General features: G+C 47.3%; 1 protein-coding gene across 1 annotated transcript in view; it reads right to left on the reverse strand.

Annotated features, from left to right (window-relative positions):
* Window positions 1-418: 418 nt before the first annotated feature.
* The window catches only part of EXOC2 (exocyst complex component 2), a 1,591,413-nt gene continuing 1,566,825 nt past the window's right edge, over window positions 419-25,006 (reverse strand). Inside the window, exons 26-28 of the mRNA XM_069613520.1 lie at window positions 20,581-20,642; window positions 1,414-1,473; window positions 419-719 (exon numbers count right to left, since the gene is read on the reverse strand). Coding sequence (XP_069469621.1) covers window positions 626-719; window positions 1,414-1,473; window positions 20,581-20,642 — 216 coding nt within the window. The 3' untranslated portion in view covers window positions 419-625. The remainder of the gene's footprint in view (window positions 720-1,413; window positions 1,474-20,580; window positions 20,643-25,006) is intronic.

The raw sequence follows: 25,006 nt of genomic DNA on the forward strand, positions 1-25,006 counted from the left end.
AAATTGCAACGTGGAGAATCCCTATGAAGGGGGCTAACGAGAAAGTTGGGAGACCCGAAAGGATAGTGATCACTGCATCAATTCTGGCTATAGCCAGGGTTTTTACATAAGGTCTAAAATCCGGTGTGAAATGAAGGGTGCAATCTTTCCACAGTGAAGATCCTGGAAGCTGCAAGATTTAATTAATGCTTTCATTTAGGCTGGTGTATTAATCACAGAAAATAGCCAGTCGACCGAACTGCGAGCAGCAATTACATGCAACATTGCCTGAATGGATTTGGAGGTGGCAACTGTTTGAAGAGTAACTTTGCATCATGTATATAAACAATTAACCAATGTGGAAGCAGTAACCCCAAGTTAAGACCATAAACAAAAACTAGCACAAGAAACTCAACAGGCAGCTGAATAAATACAAATGTTGGCTTTTGACTTTATGTTTTTATTGAATGATTTGACACAGGAGATAAATATGGAATATTTCAAAGTTGGACACAATAGTAAGTAGGCACCAGTGTATTTTTAAATAAGATGCATTAAAGCAGAGATTACTATATAAAACGTAAGCAAGCCGAGGAAATGCTAGGTTTTGAGCTGCTGCTGCTTGTTTCCAGCAAGTCTTTAACCCTTAGGTTTTCATCATACTAGAAGAAGAAGTCTGGAAGCAGGTTAGCTGCAAATGCATGGCACTCTTGAACTCATTGAGTAGGTCTTCAAGCAACCTGCAACCATTCAAAAGGTGTGATTAATAATGGAAGACGTTTAAGTATTAGCAGTTTGCCCATTTTCATTACAATGTTTTCCCAATTCAGAAAATCTTTAAATATTATAACCTGTGAATGCTGATGAGGTAATTGATAGCAATGGGGTAGGAGTGGGCAATAAGCACTATTAAAATGGTTGCTCATCCAAAAAAAATATTTTAGACCAATGGCATGGAACCCTTCTTTTGGGGTTTGGGGGCAGACATATCGCTGTCAGTGGAGGGTCTAGGATATGGTAGTCCACTCAAGATTGTACACACCATTTAATCTAAAGATTAGTACATGTAATGACTGCCTCTATAGGGGTTATTCAGATATGTACATATAATGGATATCCATATTTATGTGTACCAAACATTCCTGAAAATCTGCAATGACAATTGTATAGATGTGTGAACGTGCCTATTCTCAATGTGTGTACACACACACACACACACACACACACACATCTCCCTCCAAACTATCCCCCCCTAATTCCCCAGAAAACTTCATACTATGAATTATTGCAAAATGGGCATACAATGAATTTGTAACATGTGGATACCATTCACTCCCAGGATGTGTGCATACCATGACTCGACACCTCCTTAAAAGTGAGGTCATGATGTTTTCTGCTATGGGCATACGTTGGTGACCACTTTTAGGAACTTACTTTTTATCAGCTCCACTGGAAAGTTGAGGCAGCGCCTCTAAAGACTGCTTGAAGCTAGACCTGTAAAGGAACAAACATATGTAGTAATAGTTACAACACCAAAAAGAAATATCTATGGCAGGTTTGACTGACACCTGACATCCATAGGTTTTATTCAGTCAAAACAATTGAAAGTACTCTCACAAATCGATTTTGCACACAGACACATAAAGCACAGGTTTTCAATATGATAACTTGCCCTCAGGTTATGATAAGGAACAAGTTACTTGCCTGTAACTATTGCTCTCCAGCATGAGTCTGTCTAACATGGATTCACATGCTCATGAATATTCCCTGTCATCAGGCTGGGAATGCTCGGTAAAAGAAATAACAGTTTCACTTTCACTTATAAACTGTAGTTCTCCTTTAAACCAATCACTGTCATCTGGGTCATACTGCCCCCATCCAATGACAGCCCTCTCCCTAAGTCCTTCCTCTGGCAGCCATCTTCAGATTTGGTAAGCACGTAAAGTGGCAGTATGACCAAGAAGAGCCACAGAGGGTACGGAGGGAGGGCTTGCATGTGAATCCATGCCAGACCCACACTAGAGAACAATAGTTACAGGTAAGTAACTTGTTCCTTCTCCAGCTTGGGGTCTGGCATGGATTCACATGTTCATGAATAACGAATACATAGCAATACAACATTACACAACCATAGGAGGTGGCAAGGCTCAACAGAAGCAAATACACTTATCCCTGGAACAGACTCATCTCAAGCAAACAGGTTGCGTAGCACTGCTTGTCTGACTCTGGACTCCTCCCTGGAATCCCTGTCGACGCAGTAGAATTTCGCAAAGTATGTTTGGACCTCCACGTAGCAGCCCTGCAGATGTCGAGCAGGGGCACACCAGACAAGAACGCTGTTGTCGCAGCGATCACTCTGGTGGAGTGGGCTCTCGGACGGCCAGTGTGCTGTCTATTAGCCAACAGACGACAGTGTGTGATGCAGCCGGAGAGCAAGCTTGAAATGGAAGCCTTGGACAAGGCCGTCACATGGTTCACAGTACCAAAGTTCACGAACAGCTGTGAAGTCTTCCGAAAACTCTTTGTGCGTGTCATGTAGAATTTCAGGGCACGAGCAATGTCCAGCGAGTGCAAGGCCCTTTCTGCCGGCGAAAAGGTTTCGGGAAAAAAACAGGTAACACCAAAGGCTCGTTGAGGTGGAATTCTGACGGAACCTTCGGCATGAACGAGGGATGCGTACGCACCACCACCCTCAATTTGTGGAAAGTCAGGTAAGGCTATTTACAGGATAGGGCCTGGATCTCACCTACCTTCCTGGCAGAGGTGATGGTCACAAAAAAAGCAATTTTCCACGAGAGAAACTTGAGCAGGGCCTGATGCAGAGGCTCGAAGGGGGCCCCCCATGACCCTTGTCAGAACCATGTTGAGTTCCCACATCTGGGCAGGAGCCTTCACCGGCAGAAAAGATCCAAAAAGTCCTTTAAGGAACTTGGACTTTAGGACTGTTAGGACTTTAAGGTCCCACCAATAAATTGGTGGGACCAAAGTGAAGATCTTCCTGGTGATCTGGTGTAGCAGGAGATAGCCACCAGATGCACCCTGATAGAGGCGTGCACCAGTCCGGCCTTGGCAAGTATGGCAGGATCTTGGGGCTGTGACCCTCAAAGGGGTAATCTTCTGCGACCGGCACCATGTAGTGAAATGCCTCCACTTGGGACCATAGCACTTCAAGGTCGACGATGATATGGCCTTGGCGAGGACCTCCCTGCAGTCCGCTGGCAACTCGTATCTTCCAAACTCTACGGCTGCAGGAGGCAAGCCCCCAGGTTCAGTGATCCTGGGTAGTGATGCAGAAATGTGCCCCCTCATCTGATGAGAAGATACAGAACCACTGCCAGCTTGACCGGAGGCGACGCTAACAGGCTGAGATGGTCCGGGTAGAAAATCGGCCTCGGCCAAGCCAGGGCCATGAGTATCATCCTGCATTGACACTGTCTGAGTGTATTGATGAATCGTAGCAGGAGAGGGCGTAGCAGGAGAGGGAGCAGAGGAAACGTGTACAGAAACAGCACTTCCCATGGGAAGGATAGCGCATCCCCTAGGCTCCTTGGCTGGGGGAATCTGCTGGCAAACGTCTCTCATTCGGAATTCGACTCTGTTGCAAACTGGTCGATCTGTGGCCTGCCCCACTTGGTGAAAATGCGGTGCACCTGATCCTGCCGACGTTCCCACTTGTGGCAGGAGCGCGATTCCCTGCTGAGGCACTCTGAGATTGACTCTAGCTAGGTGAAGAGGGACGAGGAACATCCCTTGTCTGACAGCTCAGCGCCACAAGTCCTGCGAGCGCTGGGGATTGAGTGCCCTCCTGTTTCCTGATGTAGAACATGGTGGTGGTGCAATCCGTGAAGATCCTCACCATCTTGCCCTTCAGAGACGTAAGAAATGATTTGAGGGCCCAGAACACAACCCATAGCTCAAGGATGTTGATATGGAGATCCTTCTCCTATGTGTCACAACTTTTACGCAATTTTGGAAAAGGATACAGATTGTTAAAGGATACAAGGTCAGCATCCACTTTTGGAACCCCTTCACTCTGGGACGTCCTGGACTATAACCAAGATGGTTCTGGGATATCTTGAACGCGATGTTTGCACAAGACTTTCCCCCCAAGAGCGCAGCCTGTAGAAAGTATACCAACTAACAGGCCAGGGGCTTAAGTGGAAAGGCAGGAGCAGCGACAACAGAGCTAAGGGAACAAGGAAACGGAGAGTTCAAGATAGCAGCCAAAGAGGTACGAACATACAGCACTTGTTCCTTCCCCCCGTACTTGCACCCTCTTACCTGCTTAGCAAGACAGGAAGTCCCGTAACCTAAGAGAGTGTAGTAGGATGTTGACTTGATGATAGAAAATGGAAGTTCCAGTTGAAGGAAGTCTGTGCAATGGTCCACCTAACCCGAACGGCAAGTGTCCAAAATAATCCCCAAGTGCATTCAGCAGAGCGTCCCCAAGTGTATTCAGCAGAGCGTCCCCAAGTGTAACCAATCCAGGGAGTGACCACCAGAAACAGGAGAGCGTCCGTTTGATCACTTCAGTATGTAGAGCGTTGTCTTCTTGTGAGGCGGGCAGCGCCGTGGATCTGTCTTTGTATATTTTCTGTGTAATAGTTGAAAGGGAAGGGAAGCAGGAAACTCGTGCAATAGTGATAGCACAATAGAGGGAAGGAAACGTGCGTGGAAGCTTTCAACAGAGAGTAGCACTGAAGGTCTTTTATTCTTGCATAAATCCAAATACCATAACATACGGGAGCAGGCGGAGAACAAATCCGAAATGGGAGTCAGGGGTTCGTTAACCAGGGGAAACAACCGAGGGAGCCAGGAGCCAGAAATTGAAGGGAAAGACGTTCAGAATAGTCCTTGATACAAAGCCGGGTCAGGAATAAAACAGGAATCAGAGTAACAGTAGATCGAGTACTCGAACTGAATAGTCAGTTTTAGGAGCACCCGTTACAGGGACACGCCACACTAAGTACTGGAATCTGTTTCAGAACACGAGGCACGTTGCGGGCGTTTCACGTGACCGCGAGCAGACGGAATTCTGGACCTTGTAGTGCGGCGGATTCCGTGAGCTGTAAACAGTCTCCAGGGCAGTTTCCACCTGGAAGTAAATACCCGCAAGTGTCCAGAAACAGGAATGCGGGGCATGACAGTACCCACCCGCAAAGGACGACCACCCCTGCGGGCACGCAGTCTTTCCAACCAAAAGGCCCGCAAGAGTCGGGGTGCATGCAGATTTGAGGCCGGTTCCCAAGTCCTATCTTCAGGACCGTAACCCTTCCAATCAATCAGGTAGAAACGCACTCCGCGACGCAGACGGGAGTCCAATATAGCACGTACTTCATATTCATCTTCACCCTGTACAATAATTGGAGCAGGGGCAACAGGAAGCCGAGTGCCAGGTATAAAAGGACGGAGCAGGGATACGTGGAAGACTGGGTGAATCCGCCAATGGGATGGTATGTTCAAACGGACAGCAACAGGATTGAGACAAGAAAGGATCTTGTATGGACCTACATAACGAGGCATGAGTTTCCGTTTACCCCGAATGTTGAGATGTTTAGTTGCCAGCCAGGCACGATCACCCGGTGCATAGGAGGGGGCAGGCGACCGATGTTTGTCCGCTTGCGTCTTTGCCCGGGACTGGGCAGCTTGTAGATGTAACATAACGGAATCCCGTATAGCAACCAGAGTGTCCCTCGTGGTTTTTGCAGCAGGGATTTGGTCCAAGGAAGGCAAGACAGGTGGAAGGATCCTTGGATGTAATCCATACAAGGCGTAAAACGGGGAACATCCTGTTGAAGTATGTCGAGAGTTGTTATAAGCAAACTCCGCTGTTCCCAGAACGGATAACCAATTTGTCTGATGTTGCAAGCACAGGCAACGAAGGTATTGTTCCATGGTGCCATTTGTGCGTTCGGTTTGTCCGTCCGTTTGAGGATGATAGGATGACGAAAGCCGTGCATCAATACCAAAAGAATGGGTAAGGGCTTTCCAGAACCGCGAAGTAAATTGCGTACCCCGGTCAGAAATCATGATTGTGGGTAGTCCGAAGAAGCGTACCACATGATCAAAAAAAAGAGTAGCCAATGATGAGGCGGTGGGTATACCTGAGCATGGTATAAATCGTGCCATCTTTGTGAATACATCCACCACCACAAGCACCGTTGACATTCCCCTAACCAAGGGCAGTTCTACTACAAAGTCGAGTGAAACCGTATGCCAGGGATGTGGAGGAAGTGGCATGTTCATCAATAGACCGAAGGGTCTCCCTGGTTGCCTTTTACATTGTACACATATCGCACACGTAGATACGTATGACGCGGTGTCCTTCTTCATACCTGGCCACCAGCACCATCGATGTAACAGGTCATAGGTTTTAAGCTGACCTGGATGTGCAGCTAACGGGGTATCATGGGCCCATTCCAAAGCCTTCCGTCTGGTGTGGCTGTCAGGTAAGTATAAAAGACCATGAACATAAGGAAGACCCGTGACAATCTGGGCACCCAAGGTATCAAGATAAGAGGCATGTTCTTTGGCCCACTGTCGAACTTGATCCAGAAGTGAGGGGGAGACCGAACAAACACAAATGACTGAACCCGAAGGTAGCATAGAGGTAACCGATTCCCGGGTGTCAAAATCGGTCCCGACACGGGATAAGGCATCTGCCTTTCCGTGTAGAGGTCCAGGGCGATAAGTAACTGTGAAGTCAAATAACGTGAAAAATAAATGCCAACGTATTTGTCGAGCATTGGTACATTTTGCGTGTGAAAGAGCCTGTAAATTCCGATGGTCGGTGTACACAGTTACTGGATGTCGAGCACCCAGAAGGTGGTGTCTCCACTCCTTAAAAGCTGCTCGAATTGCTAGGAGTTCCCTCTCCATAACAGTGTAATTGCGTTCGGCTTGAGATAGTTTACGGTAAAAATAAGCCACTGGATGCAGTTGCTGTGTAGTGGGGCAGATCTGTGACAAAATGGCCCCCACCGCGATAGCGGATGCGTCTGCCTCCACTATAAACGGAAGGGAAGGGTTTGGGTGCTGCAGAACGGGAGCAGTAGTAAAGGCCTCTTTTAATGCCTCAAAGGCCGACTGGGCTTCGTAATCCCAAAGGAATGGAATCTTCGGGCTGGTGAGACGGGTCAAGGGCGCTACTATCTCAGAAAATGAGGCAATAAAGCGCCTATAAAAGTTCGAGAAACCCAGAAAAGATTGAAGTGCCTTTACAGAATCTGGGACTGGCCAGTCCCTTACTGCTTTAACCTTGGAAGTACACATGAGCACCCCTTTCGCAGATATCTGAAACCCCAAGAACTCAACTGATGATGCATGAAATACACATTTTTCCAATTTGGCATAGAGAGAGTGTGTACGTAAACGCTGCAATACAGAGCGAACGTGTTGGATATGTTGAGTGAGTGAATCCGAGAAGATCAAGATATCATCTAAGTAGATCACCACATAGCAATCTAGCATGTCTCCAAAAATATCATTAACAAAGTGTTGGAATGTGGCCGGAGCGTTACAAAGTCCGAATGGCATGACGCAATACTCATATAGCCCAAACTTTGTTTTGAAAGCGGTTTTCCATTCGTCCCCGTTTCGTATCCTCACCAAATTATATGCCCCTCTGAGATCTAATTTGGTAAAAATAGTGGAGGATGTCATCTTATCAAGCAGTTCCGTTATGAGGGGTAACGGGTACTGGTTCTTGACTGTTATCTTGTTCAAGGCTCTGTAATCCACGCAAGGGCGCAGATCCCCCTCCTTTTTCGGTACGAAAAAGATGGGAGAGGCAGCAGGGGACCGGGAAGGTCGAATATATCCCAAACGCAATGCCTTCTCCACATACTCTTTCAGGTGTTCTTCTTCGTTCCGGGTCAGGGAGTAAACACGACCATGAGGTACCACTGCCCCAGGTACCAAATCAATGGGGCAATCATAACAACGATGTGGAGGGAGTTTTTCTGATAGCCCTTTATCGAACACATCGGAAAAGTTTGTGTATACTGCTGGTAGTTCGGGATTTGGGTCTCCCAGCGTGGCATTAACAGAGGAGACATTAGACACCAAAGCCAAACAGGGAGACGAAGGCGTCACACCGGGGCTTCGAGAGCAATGTTGGGTACAAAACGCAGAAGAGAAATGCACTGTTTGTTTGACCCAATCAATCATAGGGTTATGAGTCCGGAGCCAAGAAAGACCAAGAATGATCCCAAACTGAGGGGCTGAAATTAGGTTGAAAACTATTTGCTCAATGTGGTCTTCGGAGGTAGACATGCAAAGTGGGACAGTCTGTTCCGTTATCCATCCGGACACCAGATGAGAACCATCCACTGCATGTACTTCCTCAGGTCTTTTTTTAGGAACCACCGGTATGCCATGGTGTTGAGCTAATTGTATGTCCATATAGTTTCCGCTAGCCCCTGAATCGATCATAACTGGACTTGTGAAGGGCTCAACACCAGGGAGGACAAAACACATGGCAAGATAGATGTGTGAGGAGGAAGGGCATTGGTCCGAGCCATCCATATGGCGACTCATCCTTAGGGCTCGGTTTAAGGACGAGTCTTGGCGTTTCCCGCTACCTTAACAGGTCTCTTAGGACATGCACGAATGAAATGGCCAGATTGACCGCAATAGAAGCATAGGTTGTTAACCATACGCCGTTCTCGTTCGGCTTTGGTTAAATGACCTCTGATGGCCCCTATTTGCATCGGCTCGGCTTCACCTGAGGAAGTAGTCGGAGTCGTTTCTGACTTGACTGAGAGGCGAAGGTCAGGACTACGCCGTTCGCCACGTCTTTGCCGCAGCCGAGCGTCGACTTGTAGGACCAAGTCCAACAATTCTGGGAAGCCGGTTGGTAAAGCCGGTACTACTGATAAGGTGTCTTTTAACTCATCCGAAAGACCCTTATAGAAGACAGCTGCCTTCTTCTGTTCGGGCCAGGTGGTTTCTGCTGCTAATTGATTAAAGCGAGCGAGGTAAGACAGAAGGTCTGATTTGCCTTGACTGATAGCAAGGAATTCGAGGTCCGAGGTTTGTGCCTTGTAACGCATATCGAATACGCTATTCATAGACTGAATAAGGGCATCAAAATTATATAGGGCTGGATCATTGGCTTCGAGTAAAGGGTTAGCCCAAGCCGCTGCTGTTCCTCCCAGATGCGAAAGGAGAAACGCTGCTTTGGTAACAGCGTCAGGAAATGCCAGTGGTCGGCAAAGAAAATGCAGACGGCATTGATTTACAAAGGTCCGATAAGTCTTAGGATCTCCATAGAAGCGTTCTGGAGGGGCCAAAGGGAACGGTCCAGGAAGCACAATGGGTGCGGAAGATTGTGCCTGGGGTACAGGAGGGGCTGCTGCAGCAGCAGCATCACCGAACTCCTCATCGGGGGGTAAGGGCTGCACAAAACTCTGTAGTACATCCATACGTTGATGGAGAGTCGCATTAGCAGATGCCATATCGGTGCGTAAGGTCGCAAAGGCTTGCATTAAAGCAGCCATTGGATCCGCTCCAGTTTCCATAACCGATAGGCAAAATTAATAGGCTCCTAAATCTGTCACAACTTTTACGCAATTTTGGAAAAGGATACAGATTGTTAAAGGATACAAGGTCAGCATCCACTTTTGGAACCCCTTCACTCTGGGACGTCCTGGACTATAACCAAGATGGTTCTGGGATATCTTGAACGCGATGTTTGCACAAGACTTTCCCCCCAAGAGCGCAGCCTGTAGAAAGTATACCAACTAACAGGCCAGGGGCTTAAGTGGAAAGGCAGGAGCAGCGACAACAGAGCTAAGGGAACAAGGAAACGGAGAGTTCAAGATAGCAGCCAAAGAGGTACGAACATACAGCACTTGTTCCTTCCCCCCGTACTTGCACCCTCTTACCTGCTTAGCAAGACAGGAAGTCCCGTAACCTAAGAGAGTGTAGTAGGATGTTGACTTGATGATAGAAAATGGAAGTTCCAGTTGAAGGAAGTCTGTGCAATGGTCCACCTAACCCGAACGGCAAGTGTCCAAAATAATCCCCAAGTGCATTCAGCAGAGCGTCCCCAAGTGTATTCAGCAGAGCGTCCCCAAGTGTAACCAATCCAGGGAGTGACCACCAGAAACAGGAGAGCGTCCGTTTGATCACTTCAGTATGTAGAGCGTTGTCTTCTTGTGAGGCGGGCAGCGCCGTGGATCTGTCTTTGTATATTTTCTGTGTAATAGTTGAAAGGGAAGGGAAGCAGGAAACTCGTGCAATAGTGATAGCACAATCGAGGGAAGGAAATGTGCGTGGAAGCTTTCAACAGAGAGTAGCACTGAAGGTCTTTTATTCTTGCATAAATCCAAATACCATAACATACGGGAGCAGGCGGAGAACAAATCCGAAATGGGAGCCAGGGGTTCGTTAACCAGGGGAAACAACCGAGGGAGCCAGGAGCCAGAAATTGAAGGGAAAGACGTTCAGAATAGTCCTTGATACAAAGCCGGGTCAGGAATAAAACAGGAATCAGAGTAACAGTAGATCGAGTACTCGAACTGAATAGTCAGTGTTAGGAGCACCCGTTACAGGGACATGCCACACTAAGTACTGGAATCTGTTTCAGAACGCGAGGCACGTTGCGGGCGTTTCACGTGACCGCGAGCAGACGGAATTCTGGACCTTGTAGTGCGGCGGATTCCGTGAGCTGTAAACAGTCTCCAGGGCAGTTTCCACCTGGAAGTAAATACCCGCAAGTGTCCAGAAACAGGAATGCGGGGCATGACACTATGGCAGCCACAGACTCCCTAGCCTTCCATTGAAGTGTCCGTGGTGACCGTCTCCTGGTATGGAGGTTTCTGAAATCCTGTGCCCTATCGCCCGACGGAACTCGTCATTCAGAGGGATCTTGTCCGTGAAGCTTCCAGACACCTGTATCCAGTGAGCATCCAGGAACTCCTGAAGGGGTCGCAATTGCAACCTGCAAAGCTGGAAAAGGTAGATGCAGGATGACATCATGCCGAGCAGCGACTTGATGAACGCACTGTGGCTATCTTCGTCGACTACAGACACTGCACCTTCTCTTGAAGGCCTGCTACCCTCTTCTCTGAGGGCGACGCCGGGCAGGACATTGTATTGAGTCTGGCGCCCAGGAACAGAGCTTTCTGCGATGGTGTTAAGCAGGACATTGGATAGTTGATGGAAAATCCCAGATCCTTCAGTAGCTGGACGGTCGTCGCTGTGTGTCTGACGGCCAACTCCCGTGAGCAGGCCCGGATGAGCCAGTCGTCAAGGTACGAGTATACGTGTATGCCAAGTAGACGTAGATGGGCCGCCGCCACCAACGCCAGGCATTTTGTGAATACAATGGGAGCCGACTTTAATCCGAACGGTAGAGCCTTGAACTGGTAGTGCTGTTCCTGCACTACGAAATGTGGCAACTTGTGATGTCTCTTGTGAATTGGGACGTGGGGCATCCTCCAGGTCCAGCGACGTCAAGAAGTCTCTCTCCTCCAGTTGGCCGAGCTTGTGTTGCAACGTGACCATCCTGAACTTTTGGGACTTCAGGTATTTGTTGAGACGTCGCAGGTCTAGGATGGGTCTTTAGCCCCCTGTCTTCTTTCTGACCAGTAAGTATGTGGAATAGGCTCCGGAGCCCCGCAGCTGTTTGGGAACTATCTCTATCGCCCCTTTTCGCAGCTTGGCCCATACCTCTTCCAGAAGCTGAGGGGTGTGCTGTTCCTGACGAGTAATTGGAGGGATCCGCGGACACCTGCGTTGAAACTCCAGGGTGTGCCGCTGGGCGAGAGCGCCCAGCACCCATCTGTCAGTGGTGATCTTCTTCCACTCGCTGATGAACTTCGTCAGCCGGCCACCCACCGGGGGTGCACGCATGGGGGCCTGACGTCTCAGCCGGTTCAGGCCTATTTCAGAGACGGCGTCCTGCCTTGCGGGCAACGCAATGCTGTTCTCTGCTACTGTAGGCCTGGGAACTGCCTCTGTAGGCTTCCTGAGTTGTGGATCTGGAGGGCTGACGGTATGAAGAGGAGAAACCTTTGGAAGACCCTGCTCAACTTTCCCCTGGAGGAGCAAAAAGAAGCGTGCTGCTGCTGGAGAGTGCCCAGGGAACAGACCGTCTCCATATCCGCCTTGATGGCCTGTAGGGACTCGTTGACGACCTTCCCAAACAAGTTCTCTCCATCGAAGGGCATGTCCAACACATTCGCCTGGATCTCCTGCCAGAAATTCATGGCCTTCATCCAGCCTGGTCGACGAAGACAGACCCTGTTCCCCATCTGCCGGAAACCGTGTCAGTGACGTCCAATACCACTGTAATGGCCTGATCAGACATTACTCCCCCGCACTCCCTGGAAAAGAGCGATTCCCTATATCCACTTATCGTCAAGAAGGAACTCCAGAATAGGCCCCAGATTGTACCACAGTTACCTGTCATACTTGGCTAGGATTGCCAGTGAGTTGGCCGCCTTGATAGTGAACGCTGCAGTGTAAATTACCTTCCTTCCCATGGCATCCATCTTCTGCCCCTCGCTGTCCGGAGGGACCAAAGACGAGGAAGGGTTAGCCGACCGTTTCCTCGCGGACGCTGGTACCACTGAATCCGGCGATGGTTGCGACCTCAGGCACTTAGGTGACTCCGGCACCCGATACTTCTTCTCCATCCTATCTCGTTTGACCGGAGCCATGCAAGGGTTCTTCATGAGGGCCAGGCCCTCTTCCCACACGTCGTCTAGAAAGGGCACCATCATGATTGTCTTCCTCTTGCCCTCATGCCTCTGGTACCCTCTTTCCTGGTTTCAACGGGCACAAGCTGGAATAGCTCGCAGGCTCAGGCGATCATTGAATGGAACAACTCCACCTCATCCGGGGGGGGGGGACGCCCTAGGTGGTACATCCAAATGCGGAGACTCCCCGTCCGCTGCGACAATATCCTCGTCTTCCGCAGTCGTGGCCGTATCCGTCCCCGTGTCTGCGTCTGCTGGGGGTGAAGGGGCCCGATGCAGATGTGGAGGCTGAAATGGGGGTGTCGGAAGATGCTGCCTCTTCTTTGTTGGAGGCTTAAGGGGGTCCTCGGGGACCACCGGAACCGGGCCCAGTGGCATCCTCTTCTGGATCTATGACACCAAGGTGTGAAGGGTCACCAGCATGTCCAGAGACACATCCCTCGGCTGAGCTGGCAGGATCGGAACACTAGGCCCTATGCCATCATAACCTTCATTCTCCTCTTCCACGTCCGAGTGGACTGTGTGCAATGACTTCGGGTCCTCGTCATCCGTGGGCGAGACCTCCATGACTTGCGCCTCAGCCTGGAAGTGCTGTTTCGGGTCCTCCTCACCCAGCACCTTTTTTCCCACCTGCAGGGCTGGAACCGGGGCCTGAGCCGGTTTCCACCATTGTGGCGTGCCAGCAGACTTCGCCAAAGTCACTACGGTGGTGTTGCGCCTTTCGGGGCAGGGGTACCTTAAGTGCTGCAGGGGCTACCTTCAAAGGGGCAGCTCCCCTAGCAGTTGTGATAGCAGCCGCCACCAACTCTATCGTCGATGAAGTCTTATCCTGTGTCAATTGAGCCTGCCTGGGCTGTTCGGCCTTCTTCTCCTCCATCCGCAGCTTCTCTGGCTTCTCCTGCAGTTTAGCCGGGTTAGATGATTTCCTTTTAGCGGAGGAGCTCGATTGCCGACTGGCAATGGAGACGGAGGGTGATGTTGATCGCGGCGGTCCACCTTGGGACCAGCTTCCGTAGCAAATCTGGTGGACTCGAACTTGTGGTTCTTGGCCTTGTCTTGGGCCCCTAACGGATGAGGCACCCTCAAGGACTTAGAAGACCGCTCCTCGGACAGGCCTGTCCTGTGTGAGGCATGACCCTGCTCGGAGCCCGGGGCATAGGCCCTGGCATTCAGCCATGCCACCAGTCTACTGTGCCTGTCCTTCATCATCTTCTTGGAGAACCCGAGGCATATCTCGCAGTCTACCTCCTTGTGGTCCGGATGCAGGCAGTAGAGGCATTGCAGGTCTTCCACAAAGACATTCCGTAGCCCGCATTTTGTGCAGGGTTTGAAAAGGACCTTCCCTCCTTCTCCTCTGTCATGGTCAGACGGCACGAAATAGGCCAAATGGCCATCTGGAATGTTTGCCGATCTTCGCCCTTGAGGCGTGCTGAAATTCACGGACCATGGATCCTCGCTGTCGGCAGATCGAGAAGAGAGCACACAGGCTCTTTCTGAACAAAAATAGAACCTTTTTCTGCCAAAAACACGAAAAAGTAGCTCGCAGAGCAAACTCAAAGCCTCCCAACACTGAAGCATGCAGTAAAAATTAGAAGATGGCTGCCAGAGGAGTTGCTTAGGGGGAGGGCTGTCATTGGATGGGGGCAGTATGAACCAGAGGACAGTGATTGGTTTAAAAGAGAAATACAGTTTGTAAGTGAAAATGAGACCGTTTTTTCTTTCACTGGGAATTTCCAGCCTGACGACGGGGAATATTCATGAGCATGTGAATCCATGCCAGACCCCATGCAGGAGAAAGACAATAAAACTCTTGGTTATTAATCCAAAGGACTTTCACAAATAACACTAAGGTTGTATAAGCTAAGTGACGCAAGTACCTTAAAAAGGTACCTCCCTTTTTATACCTAATGCTGGAAAATATTGCAGAATAAAGAAAATCTGAAGTTAAGGGACTGTGGTTCTGCAACATGCCGCTAGAGAGGCATAAAACCCATAGAAACAAGTGCTGCTGCACCATTACAAAATGTAAACATATACCACTATCGTAATGAGGCACACAGACAGCAGACAAGACATTATCAATCAATTTTCCCTGAAGCACTAATTTTTGCACAAAATCCATGTTTCAATGATATTCATTTGCAAAAATTACTTTTTTCTTAATCAATTTCTTTTCAAAATTGGAATAGTAAAAATCAGATTACTGTCTTTTAAAAATATGTAAAAATATGTATGCCCCCATGTACTTGAAAATTTGATTTATTTCTATTTAACCAACGACTGGTGGGACCACCAAAATATTTTGCTATTACTAATTTGGCAATCTCCCTAGCTTTCTAAGCACTGGCCACGGATAAGCAGGCATAAAAACACTGCAGGTTGTTGAAAGAATTGGTGCAACCCGGCCTTAGCAGCAGTATTTGCCAAGAATGAATGAATCACCAGTAACTACTGCTTGCAGAAAGTCCCCACTGGGATCTCCTGATAGGAACTTGCTTCTGGATAATGAGAGGAAGTCCCCTGATTGGATGTGGGGAGCACCAACATGGTGACTCAGAGGCTTGGATGGCGAACCAGTGGCCGAACCAGTGACTATTGGTTCCAGAGACAGAATGACGAGGATACTCTGCTCACCCTACCCCACCTTGGTTCCAGTCACATGGCAGGGGACAATCACAAGACCTCACCCCAGGTTAGTCCTGGGGGTCTAGACTCTCCCCAACCCACCAATACACAAGGACAGGTTAGTAATGGAAGTCCTACCCCCTGCCCAAACATCTGTAGAGACCTTGCAGGGGAATGACAAGGCACCTCCTTCCCCAATGAAAGACCTGCAACTCTCTTTAAACAAACTTCCAGCTTCAGCGTAGAAAAAGGTTCCTTTCCCCTTAAGGAAACAAAAAGGTTCCTCATTAGACAAGCGTAGTGTGTACTGCAACCTTGTTAAAACTGTGAATACAATGTTGCAAGCCCATGGATTTCTGACCAGGGATTGCATGACAGGGAAATAAATGCTACTACAGCATTGTCTCATGACAACGTTTTTCCACTGATGGTATAATGTTGCAAGTTCCCCCAGCATGCAGACTATTCATAAAATTGAAGAGTGTATAAAGAATGCCCAGCGTGTTTTCAGTAGTATATCCAAGCACAGCTCAAGCAGCACAGGGGAGGATCACATAGGGATTCCTGATCTCCAAGATGGAGGAGAGAGCAGTTATAAAAGTGCACCCCCCTCTATGCTCAAGCGTGGGTGTGCTCAGGGACAACAACTAATTCCATCCCTCGTAGACTTTCAAGGCCCAGGTGCAGTCTGTTACTAAAAGTTATTTCCCAGGGGGAGGGAAGAAGACCGTATAAAAGCACACAACTCCAGTCTGGCAGGAAGATTGGAATTTATGGAGCTGGGGGTATTTGAAGAGAGGAGCTACAGCGGAGTGACTGGAAGAGAAGACATGATTCTGGAGGAGGTGGGCAAGGAAAGTAATTAGAGGAGAGAGAGGCTGGAGTGACAGAGGAAGTTGGCGAGATCTAGGAGTAGAGGGGGAGAGAAGGAGAAGGCTGGTGAGTAAAGAATTAATGGAAAAGATTATTGAAAGCGAAAGTGGTATTGGAGGGAGGAACTAACGGGACTTAGAAGTGTAAGTGGCACAGTGAAAGGACAGAGATGGCAATAGGTCGGGGAAGTGGAGGCGGTATTACACGAAGGAGGTGGCAACAACTGGTAGAAGTGAAGTCTGTAGTGACAGGAAGGACATAGTAACAGCGAGTGGTAGAAGTAAACGTGGTAGCAAGAGGAAGAAAGTGTTTACAGCAGAATGAAAAAAGGATATCAGAAAGATGTTTATTAATGCCAGGAGGAGGCGGCAGGGTTGGTGGGTACTGGAGTTGAATGTCTAGGAATAATGTAGTCCATTGTTTTGTAGATGCAGGTTTTAAGGTGAGACTCCAGAGGGGTAGGAGAGGCTGGAGAAGATGGGTTGAAGCCCAGATGCACAAAAAAAGAGGAAGTGTGTAATGATTGTTTAGAGTATGAGTGCAAGAGCTAGTGGGGTGGAAGGAAGAGTTAAGAGAAAGAAACTACAAGAAGAGGATTGGAGGAGAGATTAGTCAGACAGTGGAGGCAGGTTCCAGAGAGCCAAGTCAGGCCCAGGAGGGCACTCCTCCCACAGACTGATAGTGGGAAGAGGTTACGAGAGAGGGACAGTGGTGAGGCTATCATAAGGGCAGAGAGGAATGGGTGAGAAAACAAGAAGAAATCTTGGGCAAGACAGGAAACCAGGGATCTATCTCTGTCCTAACACAGTGAGCAGAGAAGCCTGCTTGCCTTTGCTCCACATTTGTTATGCTATGTTATATGACATTTGCATAGCCCATAATGCCATTGCTGTGGCCTCAAAACACTGTTGGTGGACGCCTTTGGAGGACCGAGGTCCGAAGTATGAGAATTGAGAAGAGGATTTTAGAATGCGTGGGTGCATTTTAGCCAGTACAAAGGTAGGTAGGGGCAGCCAAGTCCCTACTAGCAACCGATGGAGATCTGGCTAGTGGGTGGGTGCTGTGGTAGGTTGACGGGAGAGTATGTGAGTCAAGGAGACTGATTATGTTCCCAGTTGGAACGAATTTCTTTTGTGAGACTCAGCTGCATTCAAGTGGCAGAGGTGATATGTATTATGGGGTCGAGTAGTGAATTATTGCAGGTGTATATAGATGGGTGGCCGTGCCCCGGGAGGAATACACCTATGCTCCATTGAGATGGAGTGCTATACGTAACAGAGTCATAGCTGATATCTAGTTGCAATGAGGGTATGCAGATTGCATTTTACTGATCGACTGGAATCCTTTCTGTGCGTGCTAGGTACCCTCTTATTGTCTCAAGTGACTAATCAATGCCCCCACCTACCTGTCTGGGGGCGAAGGTTCACCCACAAGGTTGACTAGGTCAGTCAAGATGCAGAAGGGAAGAGCCATGTCTTGAGTGCCGTCCCGAAGGCAAGGTGATCCTCTATGCAGCAGATGCTAAACAGGGTTGAGTTCCAGATGGTGGGCGCTTGGATGGATAAAGATGATCCCCTATTCTGGTTGATTTAGCGACTGGGATGACAAAGGGAGAGCTGTGCCTGATCTCAGGTTTCTAGGTGGCCTGCAGGGTGTGAGCTTGTGTTGCAGATATTCTGTGCCTGTATTGTGCAGTGCACGGTGGGTGATGCACAGTGCCTCGAAGGTGGATCGTCACCCGATCGGCAGCTAGTGAAGGACACGCAGGGCAGGTGTGATGAGTTCTCTGGGGCCTAGGGCAAGAAGGAGCCTTGGTGCAGTGTTTTGAACCCATTGGAGTTTTCTAAGTTGTGATGCGGGGGGACCCAGGTATAGGGTGTTGGCATAGTCAAGGCGAGAGAAGACGATAGCCGTGATCGCTGCGACTCTGTGTGGGAAGGTCAGGTAGGGGAGGATGCGTTGCAGAATGTGTGAATTACAACTGTCATGCAGAGACTCCCTCCAGGGAAGGGACATTGTGGCTCCTGTGACACTTTGGCAGAAGGCCCCCCTCCTCCCAGGGCTGGACTGCACAAGTTAGGGAACTACCTCGTGACATGGCTACACCACCCACTGTATTTTATCCACTTGCCTGCTTTGCTGAATAAGTTAAATTTAATGCATATGTGTTCTGTGGTGAATGTATATATCTGTACTGGAGCATTGTGGGAGAACACTACCCATTAGATTCATCCCTCTGTGTGTTCAGAAGCCCAAAAGGAAAGGTGGTTCTCTTTGACCCAAACCCCCAGCTCGCAAGTGTCTTCTCCAGCAATAGGGACCTTACACCTACTTACTGGTTGACATATACAAGGTTCAAAATGAAGGTTCAATAAGCAGGAGTTTCAACTGTGGCCTTTTTATCTTCTACATTCTGCCAGCTTATATCACTCACATAAGCACGGACAATGCTAGCACTTTGAAAAGTTGTTTTTTAGAAACATGCTTGTGAACACAGGCTGAAAGACAACGCAAGGTCACTCCAGAATTTTGCTGGCCTGCGGCTGATAAAAGCAGGGAGTCTCCCCGGAGCACAGTAGCCTGAGACTGGACATCTTTCTTTTAGATAAAAATGTCATAGGTCAGGGTGACTTGTACGTTTTCCCCAAAGCAGCACAGTTCAGCTTAAGAACAGGGATCTGGCTTTTAGATAAAAATGACACACTGAGGGTGACTGTTCTATTATGTTATGTTATTTAGTTATTTATTATGCGCTCCATAGAACCCGGAGGCTTAAAGGCGCAACAAACACAACAACCGACATAGCAAGCAAGAATTCTACATGGTAGAGGAAAGAAAAAAGGAGGGCAAATAGGTAATCATGTGATGGGTGCTGGTGGCAAGGGACACTGTATCCTATCTAAACAAGTACATTCCTTCTGAGGTTTTTGTGTCTAAATAGGGCTGTGAAAATAAATGCATGGTGCACCTATTCTCGTTATCTTTGTGTGGAGGTCGTTATTACAGGAGGAGTGTGTAGCCACTACTCAAAAGAAATTCCCCTACAGTTGGAAAACAGCAGATAATTTGAACTCGACAATGGTGCCCGAGTCCCGCATATCAGAGGCCAAGCCAAGTTGCTGCTGGAGGAAGCAGTAAGTGCGTACTCCGGCCGGGTAAGTCTGATATCTGTTGACTTCCCCATTGCTAGTGTGCACACCTTATTTTTAATCCCTGCAATCTCTTGGCTTGGTATCCCTAGTAACCATCCTCTAATTACAACAAGCAGAGGTGTTCAGGGTCCCTTACACCTGTAAAGCCAGAAACTGTCCAGTCGGGAGACATTCCCAGTACTTTTAAGGTCCCTGGATGCTTGGAGAGACCAGAAAGGCCTCATCAAGACTGTGTACATTTTTGTTTGATTCTTTCCTTGTTTAAGTAACTGTTCATGTAATAGAAAGCTTATCCATAGATATTTAGTTCGGAATCCCCCGGTTCCGTTAAGTGGAAGAAACCATTCTTACTCTTATTTAAGTTTAATAAATCCACTGAATTTAACACTCTCTTGGCATACTTCGACACGGCTATGTGACAACCGTCACAGGTATAATCACACAAGGTGGTGGAAGATGTGCGTTTCTCTTCTGTGGAAGGAACCCTTTGAATTTTAAGGTAGTGAGTGATGTTAGAATCTATCTGGCAGTGGCTTGGCCATATATCTGTAGCACTAATAGCCAGATACAGTTGAGTAAACCGAGGCAGATAACGTAAGAAAACGGATCTAGTGTGGTAATGTTTTAAGTACAATTTTAAACCCATGAATTTATAACTTAAATCAATTTTGTAGATTCAATAACATTTGAAACTATACTTCTTCATTCTGGACTGTACACCAATGATGTAAATGTTGTTGCATGGAACTACGACGAAATGTAGGAGTACATTGCAGGTTATTGTTTAAATTAAAAAAGCACAGGATCTTGCAAACAAAGATATCTTCATTAGGGCTAACTCCACATTATTGTCTAGTTTTCAAAACTTCATGAGTCTCTTCCTCAGACAGTAATCAGATTACAGACTGTGGAAGAGACCCACGTGGGTAGTGAAATCTAGCAGGCACAAATATGGCATTTGTCTAATAAAGGTATCCATGCTGGAAGATCCTTGGTTGCTTTTTGCTTAGAAAAGCACTATTGTGAGGAGTGAAAACAAGAAACAAACAGCATCTCTTACTTAGTTTGCCCTTTTCAAATCTCTAACTTTGGGACAACCCAGAAAAGGCCAACTTAGGCAATCAAAGGATTGAGAATCAATCACCCAAAATAGAATTCCTATTACCTACGAATGATACACAACTCATTTTCCACATCTCCACCATAAAATACATACTCTATGATCCTTGTCAACTGACTCGTACCTGCTTTCATCTGTAAGGTAGATTGCCACAGCATCTCTTAAGGCGCAGATTTCCAGCCTGGCCTAGGGACAGAAATGAAAGCATGTAAACAGTTGAGTATACAACAATTGGAAGTACTACCTGCGTCCTACCAATGCTCAGAAAGCACACATTTTACAAACTCAAAATATTAATTAAAAATAACTAGTTACCAATGGAATTTCAACTTTCCGAAAAGGTTCACATGTTATCAACAGACAACTCAGATGTTAGGTTATTTTATGCTACAATTTTTTTATACTGCACAAAAACACCCCTCTAGTGTTCTCATAGTGGTGTTTTATGTTCACTTTCAACAAGTGGAACTATCATAATATACAAATAATGAGGAGCTCTTTTGCAGGAGATATTAAAAGGTCTAGTTTACGAGATTTCAAACCAATTTAATGGTATTCAATGTATCCATCTCAGAAGGATCAACAGCTGAGTCGGCTTGCTCCATTGTCAGAGGTGAGTGTTTAACCCGTGAACTCTTCACCCTGATAATGCATCCACTGTGTGTGCAAGTCTGTACACATCTGTCAAAGTTTCAACGTGTTAAGGGTTTACATGAGTGCTTATTCAATCTTCTCAGAGCCAGAAAAGGCATCCTACAAAAAAAAAAGAAAAAGAAAAAGGGCATCCTGATTGAATCGGTCACTGCCCTACACTATTTACTATTTATTCGTCAACATAAACAAATCATTACACCACCAACAAAAATACAAGTTTGAAAAAAGACATTAAAAGGTGACACAGAAGAACACTGAAAGGTTTAACAAAACCTAATTGTTAATAAGAGTCCAAAAATTATGAGAAAACTGAGTTAGTAATGTATATTTCTTTCCGGCTATTAGTCATTTTTCAATGACATATCAGTTTCCATCCAATGGTGCAAGAATGCCAAGTGATGAGAATAAAATGAAGTGGGACAAAAGTTACCACTGATCCCCCTCACAAATACTTTGAGGTCCTTTCTAATTAATTTGGTATGCAGTGGGCTTAGTCCACTTTCCGTGGCTGTACAGGAGTAAACCCACCTTCACCACCAGTTAAAGGCGGTTGAGAAGCAAGGATAAGCATAGAGGAACAAATCACTTCCCATTTAGTAATGTTCTTTTTAATGGATGTTCCTTTCACAGAAACCTCATCTATTATTTTCCTACCCACAGCGCAGCTGTTCTTCGGTAGCATTTCTGCCACCAGTTGGCACAGCGCAGCTCTGTGTCTGCTCCAGCCAAAGCCACTACGCAACCGACATGATTCGGGTGCCAATATATATTGAGGCACTGCACCCAATGACCTCAATTCTACCCTTTATTCCTAGCACTGTGAGCCAGAGAGACCGCGAAAGTGTTAGTGTACAGGCAACCTGCACCCATCCTCTGGAACTCGATCCCAGTATCAGCTCAGAATGCCCACCAATCGTCCAATTTTGAAAATCTCTCAAAACATGGCTCTTTCAATACACCTTGCCATGGACTAATTCCAATGGATGCGCATACCGATGCACAGTACTGCGCTACTGTTAAAAGATGCCAGCCCAAATGCTGGCTACCCACACTCTGTAGAGCTCTCTGCTAGGTCCGCGCTTTGACCAATAAAATACAAAAAAAATTCAAATAAGAGGGGCAGGTATGGAGAGTGTTGAGGTATCCGTGGGAAGAACATCCGTTAGAAAGAACATTACCGAGAGGTAAGCAATTTGCTCTTCTAATGGATTTCTTCCATCCAGGCAGTTCTGATTTATTAAAGACTCACAAAGCAGTGTGTCGAACGGGAGAAGGGAGGAGATCAAGGACAACACCTAGACCAAAAAACTATGGAGGCTGCTTACCAAAACGGGTATCCTGGCCTGAAAGGAAATCCAAGCAGTAATTCTTAGCAAACGTTTGCAGAGACGCCCACGTTGCTGCCTGGCAGATGTCCAGGACAGGGACTCCCTTCTGCAGGGCACAGGTGGCAGCCACTCTTCTGGTAGTATGGACTCGGAGACTCTCAGGCACATCCTTTCCAGCCAGATCATAGCATTCCGAGATGCAGAGAATGATCCCATCTTGACAGGGTCTGTTTGGTCACAGCTCTGTCAGCTCATACCAGGATAGGGTAATCAATGAAAAGCTGTTAATCTTTTCTGGTCTCTCTTGTCTGAGAGACGTAGTAGCTTAGGGTCCACACCGGGTACAGCCAATTGAATCGCCCCTCTGCCTTAGAAAGAAGAGGTGGAGACAAAAAACACAGGGAGATGGATCTTTTGAGAGAAACGAAATACTGAGGCCACGGTTTGAAGAAAAGAGTGTCTCACTCTCAACATCACCTTCTCTTTCGAGAAATCCAAAAAAGGAGGTTTAACAGATAACGCCTAGCGCTCACTCACCGGTTTCACGGAAGTGAGGGCAACCAGGAAAATTACCTTAAGGGTGATCAATCTAATAGAACAATAATCAAGGGACTCCAACAGAGCTCCCATAAAGACTGAAAAAACCAAATGTGCAACACATGCCGCAAACCAAAAACTGGCATGGTGGAAAGTAGTTACATAAACCCTGCAAGAACTGCATGACAGTGGGGATTGTGAAGAACAAGCCCTGTTCTGGGGACCCCTTGACAACTAAAATAGTGGTGAGATATCCCTTAACATTGCCAATGTTTAGGCACGCTTGAGCCAAGGACAGCAATATATCCAAACCTGGGGTTAGCGGACTGGATAAAAGGGTCCAGATCCATCCTCCGGCACCAAGCTAAAAATGTACGCCATCTGCAGGCATAAATGAACTTTGTCGCAGGTTTTTGAGCTGAGAGGAGCATTTCAAGATTGTCGTCCGACAAGTGCCACTCCTTGTATCTCAGCCTCTCAGTAGCCAAGCATGAAGGTTCAGGTTGCTGAGGTTTGGATGGAGAACCCGCCACTCGGATTGGGAGAGCAAGTCGACTGTCCAAAGAAGGCGCCAAGGACGGCAGATTGACATGTCCAGCAACTCTGGATACTAGGACCTCCGGACCCAGTCCAGAGCAATCAGGATCAATGTGCTTCCAAACAGGAGAAATCTCCTTGACCTAGCAGAATGACAGGGTTTGCGGGAATGCATAAATAAGTGAATGTCCATTTGACCGTCAGTGACTCCTGTAAGGAAGTCATGTTATCAAACAGTAAGGCAGACACAAGTTCAAGGGTGTTTATTGCACTTCAATTGGGTTTAGAAAACGCCCATCTAATCCCAAATCTAAAGATAGGAGCAAGCTACAACCATCAAATAATAACGTAGTCCTAGTCGAGTCTGTCAAAATAAAAAAGGCCTATACTAATAATCCTATTGCCAATCCTTACTTCTAAATACAAATAGTGTGGGAAACAATGTTATGCAAGAGAAAAGTGTTCAAGAAATGATATGTCAGGATATTCAAGCCGTTGGCTTCCCTTCCCCACGTTTTCAGCACGAGACAAGGCGGCACACTCGAGCTTAGCACACTCTCTGGCTTCTCTAGTACAAAGATGCAGCTCATAACATCACCATCAGGTCCTTCTGTGCCAAAGTATCTTTGTCATTCAAAGTCTATTATTTCAGAGGGCCTGATGCAACACAACAAAACATTAAAGTTTCTTTCCTTTCAGGATTTTCCCTTATACACCTTCTTGGGTGATTTATTGTTCACCCTGGGCCCCCCTCTGCCGGGCTCAGACCAAATTCATGTACTTTCCCAAATTCTCTCTACTTTATCAACATCGAAGACGTTCGACGGTGCGCTGGATTTTGCTTGACCCGTCGCTGGACCACTTCGATTCACATTTATTCATGCTCTTTCAATCGGTCTCTCCATGTCAGGCTAAGACCAAAATTATCTACTTTTGTCACTTCTCAGCTGGATACCTTACAGAGATCTTCGATTGAGCACCAACGCAATGCCAGAACACTCTGTGTCAAAGGTATTGTAGCTTGCTTTAAAGTTCAATCACTCATCAGCAGTTCAACTTCACTTGCATCTCTTATCACACGCGTTTTAACAATGTTCGTTCCAGCGCTAGCCATACAATGTTGCTGCTTGCAACCTTGGCTTCAACAAAGAACAGTCTTGTATCAGTCTCCCAAACTCACTGGCTGTGTTGACTTCACTGAAGCTGCTTTGTTCTTGGAGCCAAGGACGATACCACGGTGGCTGCTGATTCTCCCCGACCTGATTATTGATGCAGGATGGGCCCTGGTTATCTCCAACACACAATGCAGAATTCTTCGGCCTGGTTTCCTGGTCTTATGCTTCCTATTGTCGAGGTCTCTGGAAAGCCACGATACTTTGTTGAAAAGGTCAAGGGAATTTCCCTCCTTACGACCCCCTTCGGTTTTGCTGTCCTTCCTCTGTTGCTCAGCTGCCGTCTCGAAAATGCTATTTCCTTGTGTGCTTTGCCTCGCTC

This window comes from Ambystoma mexicanum, chromosome 5p (assembly GCF_040938575.1).
Source record: "Ambystoma mexicanum isolate Mex_15411 chromosome 5p, UKY_AmexF1_1, whole genome shotgun sequence".
Taxonomy (NCBI): Eukaryota; Metazoa; Chordata; class Amphibia; order Caudata; family Ambystomatidae; genus Ambystoma; species Ambystoma mexicanum.